Genomic DNA, 6,169 nt, shown 5'->3' on the forward strand with positions numbered 1-6,169 from the left:
ATAATCTGAAGCTCTGTTTTTTTGGTTTAACCTGCACGCTGGATGAAAACAATAGAACAGATTTCTCCATCCACACTGAACAGCGTTGATGGATCATTCCCCCGTTTCTATTGTATTCTCGCAGTGGCGCTGGCTGCTATCTGGAGCTTGCAGCTGATTCACTGCAAGCACTGTTCGGCCAAAGATTTTCCAACACGCTCCTTCGGTAAAAGTCGATCTAAGGACAATCGATTCTGCTGATGATGGATGGATTCTGCTGATGGAATCAGGTCACCAATGCAGTGAGTTTCAGCCAATTCCTGCTGAATGGGCTGAAATTTGCTCCGTGTGTTCCCTACCTAAAGCTGAGTATATATGGAGAGATTTTCTGACAGATTCCTCCACCCACATTAACAGCATGTGTACATTGTGTACATTGTATTCTGACAGCGGTGCCTGCCCCTGTCCCCTGAACAGATACCTCCACCCACATTAAAGCATGGATGAATGAATCGCCCATTGTGTACATTGTATTCTGAAAGCGCCCACCCCTGCCCCCTGAACAGATACCTCCATCCACATTAACAGCATGGATGGATGAATGAATCTCCCATTGTGTACATTTTATTCTGACAACGGTGCCTGCCCCCTCCCCTGGACAGATTCCTCCATCCACATTAACAGCATGAATGCATCAATGAATCGCCTTTGTGTACATTGTATTCTGACAACTGTGCCTGCCCCTGTCCCCTGAACAGATACCTCCATCCACATTAACAGCATGGATGAATGAATCGCCCATTGTGTACATTGTATTCTGACAGCGGTGCCTGCCCCCTCCCTTGGACAGATTCCTCCATCCACATTAACAGCATCTGTTAATTAACGGTATCCTGTCAGGATACCCATACAGTGCTTGCATCTGACTAGCTGCAAGCTCTGTTTGACTTACAATTTTCCCACATGTCCCCTCATCAAAAGTTGATCTATTTATCAATTTTTGTCAAGGAGATGGGGCCACTCACTGATCACATTTCAGCCAATTCCTTTTGAATCGGATGAAATTTGAATTTTGTGTACCCAGCTTAACCTCCCCCACTCAACTAAAACCGTGTATTTGCACAGGAAGGAGTCATCTCAGAAAAGCTGGATTTGCATTGCTGTAAAGTGTTAAAGCAAATCTAACCCTGAAAATAAAAAAAGTAATATGGCTGCATTTGTTTTCTTTCATTAAGTTTTTTCTGACAACGCTCACTTACTCTGGCAGCATTGTCACCCTAGGCTGCCCTGCTGATTTGGATTACAAATACCGCCCATCTGCATTACATAGTAAGGAGGTGTTCTGTAGTCCACAGAAAATAGCTGGAGAAGCTGAAAACATTGTTTAGAATTTCAGTTTAGTGTACAGGAAGTTCCAAGGACACTGAATTTTTGGCAAGATCAACAGATATTATCGGTACTAGCAGAGAATTACCTAGCATGTAAAACAAAACTAATGCAGACACCACATCCAAAAACTGATAGGCTGCAATTTATTACATTTTTGTTCTTGAGTTTAGATATCTTTTAATGCTAAAGTGTCCAACTTCCGGTATGTCTGCATGCGCCATTGCTTCTCAGATTCTATGGAACTACGTGTCTCATGATGCTGCATTCAGTGGTGAATAGCAGGATATAGGCTGAGGGTTCATCTGGTCTGTATGTCGGCATGTCAGCCTATAGTTTATCTCAGAAGTGAGGGAACGCCGGTATGTGTTCGCTCACCTCCCGATCTACTGAGCCGTCCTGTGACAGTCTCATTGTCACAGGTCAGCTAGAACTATGAGGTGACTCCCTTGGACAGATTCCTCCATCCACATTAACAGCATCTGTTAATTAACGGTATCCTGTCAGGATACCCATACAGTGCTTGCATCTGACTAGCTGCAAGCTCTGTTTGACTTACAATTTTCCCACATGTCCCCTCATCAAAAGTTGATCTATTTATCAATTTTTGTCAAGGAGATGGGGCCACTCACTGATCACATTTCAGCCAATTCCTTTTGAATCGGATGAAATTTGAATTTTGTGTACCCAGCTTAACCTCCCCCACTCAACTAAAACCGTGTATTTGCACAGGAAGGAGTCATCTCAGAAAAGCTGGATTTGCATTGCTGTAAAGTGTTAAAGCAAATCTAACCCTGAAAATAAAAAAAGTAATATGGCTGCATTTGTTTTCTTTCATTAAGTTTTTTCTGACAACGCTCACTTACTCTGGCAGCATTGTCACCCTAGGCTGCCCTGCTGATTTGGATTACAAATACCGCCCATCTGCATTACATAGTAAGGAGGTGTTCTGTAGTCCACAGAAAATAGCTGGAGAAGCTGAAAACATTGTTTAGAATTTCAGTTTAGTGTACAGGAAGTTCCAAGGACACTGAATTTTTGGCAAGATCAACAGATATTATCGGTACTAGCAGAGAATTACCTAGCATGTAAAACAAAACTAATGCAGACACCACATCCAAAAACTGATAGGCTGCAATTTATTACATTTTTGTTCTTGAGTTTAGATATCTTTTAATGCTAAAGTGTCCAACTTCCGGTATGTCTGCATGCGCCATTGCTTCTCAGATTCTATGGAACTACGTGTCTCATGATGCTGCATTCAGTGGTGAATAGCAGGATATAGGCTGAGGGTTCATCTGGTCTGTATGTCGGCATGTCAGCCTATAGTTTATCTCAGAAGTGAGGGAACGCCGGTATGTGTTCGCTCACCTCCCGATCTACTGAGCCGTCCTGTGACAGTCTCATTGTCACAGGTCAGCTAGAACTATGAGGTGAGTGAAAAGCACTCACCTCATAGTTCTCCTTTAAATCAAACTGCGAAGTTTTGACACAATGAAAACCCAGAATTTTTAAACCCTCTCTCCAGGCAAACAAACCCCTCCCCTTTGCAGCGGGGCTTCAAGGGTTAACTGCCCATTTATGCCTAAGGGACCGAATGAAAGCAGTCTTATTTACCTGATCCCCGATCCTGCAGGCTCCAAGCCTGACACCTGCAATGTCTTCCCCCCTCCGCTCTGGTAGTCGGAAGCCTGCTGACGTCTCATGCATGGCCCTGAGACCTGAGGGACAGTCTACAAGCCAGAGCGGAGTGATGACTGCCAGGGGTACCCTGGGTGTAGTTGAGCAGTTAACCCTTGCAGTGCAGGGGTAGCCCCATTGTAAGGGGAGGTTTTTGGTTTGCCTGGAAAGCAGAACTCCGGTTAAAACGTTTCTTAACCCTTGCAGCGGGGTTACCTCTGCACTGCAAGGGTGAACAGCGGGTTTTTGCCTAGGGTGCGTTATACTCACCCAATCCTTGGACCGGTTGGAGCCTCTCTCCCCCTCTGCTGCAATGGTCTATGGACCCTTGAGAAATCACGTCCAATGCACTAAATAGGATGTGAGGACACCAAGGGACATACCATTGCTGCAGTGGAGGAGATAAGCAGGAGGGAGCGCTGTCAGCCGATGGCTGAGGTTCAGGCAAGTATAACTTTGACCCTAGGCAAAAATGAGCAGTTAACCCTTGCAGCGCTGGGGTAGCTCCACTGCAAAGGTTAATAAAAGTCTTAACTGGAGCTGTCCTTTAATGGAAGGGAGGCATCTACAAAGCTTGTAACGTTTGGGTTTACATACACAGTTCAGCAAGATTGTTGTCACACTGAAATTGGAGTCATTCCAGGGACAACCTATCATAGTCTGTATCATCCCTGCTAAACACCTCGCAGTCTCCTGTACATAGACTCCCCTCTATTACATTCAAGTCCTCCGCTCTGCAGTCTTGGCAGTCACGTGGCTCCAGGACATCACGTGTGGCGGGTCACATGGCCTGAGAGAGGCTTCTGCGCAGGCTCAGCTGTCATGTGGTCCCACAACTCGATAAGTTCGTAGTTTTGATCGATCACCGGCTCTGTACATTGACATTGCTTGAGTACTGGAGAGGGGGAAGAGTTTCCGGGCGGACTTTGTGCTTTCCTTTTTCCTTTCCTCCGTAGCTTATGAGCCGGTGACACAACAGCTGGGGTCGCGGAGGACTCGGGAAGTGACAGAGTGAGAAGTAGTTGCTGGGGAGGGACATTATAATACGCTGGATACTGATGTACGTGCGCTGACCTGCATTGGCTGCACCGTAAACTCTGCCATGAGCAGTGACATTGATAATACAGCATGGACAGCTGCAGGGTTCTGTTCACTTCAAACATTCTGCCTACATAGTTCTTAAAGCGGAACTCCAGACAGATATTATTATTGTTATTATTATTGTTCTACAGAATTTATATGGTGCCAACAGTTTGCATAGAGCTTTCCAATGCAGAGGGAGATGGTACACATACAATACAGTTCAGCACAGGAGCTTACAACCTTAGGCCCAGTTTACACTTGCTGATCCAAAAATATGTGCTTGTGAGCACCTTTGCTGCAGTTGCTGCGCATCAGCCCACTCATCTCTGCGACAACTGCAGCAAAGAAGCTCATGCAATGTTTTCAGCTGCGAGCATCCTGTGTTTTTTGACCACGCGCTTGACGCAGGTCTATGTGTGTGAAAAAAACGTGTGTTTTCCTGGCTGCATTTGTAGTGCAATTAACAAGCAATGGCACCGCAAGTGCATTTGATGTGTTGCCTGAACGCGCCGAAATGACGTGCATTCACAGAACGCCACAGTGTGAAACGTTCCCAAAAGGGAGGGGCAAAGGATAGTAATTGTAAGGGATGAGTTGTTTGAGAAAGTGATAGTTCAGTTGTCAGGTAGAGGTGGGATAGGCCTCCCTGAAGACATGAGTTTTCACGGATCACCTAAAGGCAGTCAGAGTAGAAGTATCTGAATATCAACCTCTAGCAAGCCTCTGTATAGCAGTACTCAGACTGGGAGATGGAGGGGCTGAACAGGTAGCCAGTCAGGTGTTCTGCATGCAGATATACTGAGTAGGAGCCTGCTGGTAGGAGGAGAGTGTATTCTGCTGATTTTATTACTCTGCAGATGTTCCTTCACTGTCCAATCACAGGTGGATGGGATGGAGGGTCAGAGAGGTGACCCAGCTGTGTTATTAAAAGTTTGGTCACCAACTTACCTATGATGCCTGACAGGGCTATATAGATCTCAGGAATGAGTTGCCAGAAATACAAATCCTTCAGCCAGTAGATCAATGCCCTAATATGTTTGTCTGGAGTTCAGCTTGGAAGAGTGTAATCCAGACACAGATGTGTGTGATGCCAAGACTTGCAACAACAGTGTTGGTTTGGAGTTTTTAACAGATAATCCACATCAATTTGCCCCCTGACATTAATTAGTAAAGTTGTCAGCTCCCACCCACTTTGTTTCTTGATGCAGCTAATCTGATCTGTGGAGGTGTTTTCACCCCAACAAATTCATATTACTAATAAATTCAGGGCACAGTCATACAGTCAACATATTTTAAAGTCATTCATATATACATTTGTCAGACAACAATCAGTGTGTGTTTTATAGAACACATGGAAGGAGCTGAATATACAAACAAATGTTCCTGATACATAAACAACCACTTTAGAACTCGCAAGACCCAATAGAGATTATACTACCTTTTGGTATGAGTGTAACTGAGATAAACGCATGTATTAAAGTTAGCTAATTCAGTTGTATGCAAATGAAACCTTCATTACTACATATTCAAATTACAGTAAATATTTAATGTCTTTGCACTAGTCTGAGAAGTATATGTTTATCATTGTACCTAGATCTGTGTCCCATGCAGTCCCTACTTCGCCTGCCCTCCAGCGGCACACTCCCAGCTTCCTCTTTGCGGAGGGTGAGATGTCTGTTCAACCAATTATTGAACTATCGGGGTATAATTCCTCAACCTGTCTTACTAAGGAGTCACACAACATCTACAGGTATAGTTAATAAATGCTGGCATCGGAAAGCTTGATACCTTACAAAGCATATGTAACACTAACACCCAAGTGTCTGTTTGTTTTAAAGCCCAGCTCCAGCCAAAACGTTTTGTTTTGGATAGAGTAATGATCAGATCCTTACTCAAATTATTTCTGTGTGTATTCCCATTGGGGAGATTTCCCTACTCTTCCTGTCCTGGTTACCAGGTGAATTTCCTTTACGGGAAAGTTTAGAGGAGCACAGCTTTAAAGGGTAAATTCACCTTTTCATTTAAAATAAAAAAGTGAAGT

At 44.4% G+C, this 6,169-nt stretch overlaps 1 protein-coding gene across 1 annotated transcript in view; it reads left to right on the top strand.

Annotated features, from left to right (window-relative positions):
* Positions 1–3,929: 3,929 nt before the first annotated feature.
* The window catches only part of VWA8 (von Willebrand factor A domain containing 8), a 235,770-nt gene continuing 233,530 nt past the window's right edge, over positions 3,930–6,169 (top strand). The window contains 2 exon segments of the mRNA XM_018560480.1: positions 3,930–4,056; positions 5,723–5,878. Coding sequence (XP_018415982.1) covers positions 5,734–5,878 — 145 coding nt within the window. The 5' untranslated portion in view covers positions 3,930–4,056; positions 5,723–5,733.

Source organism: Nanorana parkeri, unplaced genomic scaffold (genome assembly GCF_000935625.1).
Source record: "Nanorana parkeri isolate BGI_ZX_2015 unplaced genomic scaffold, ASM93562v1 scaffold457, whole genome shotgun sequence".
NCBI classification, from domain to species: Eukaryota; Metazoa; Chordata; class Amphibia; order Anura; family Dicroglossidae; genus Nanorana; species Nanorana parkeri.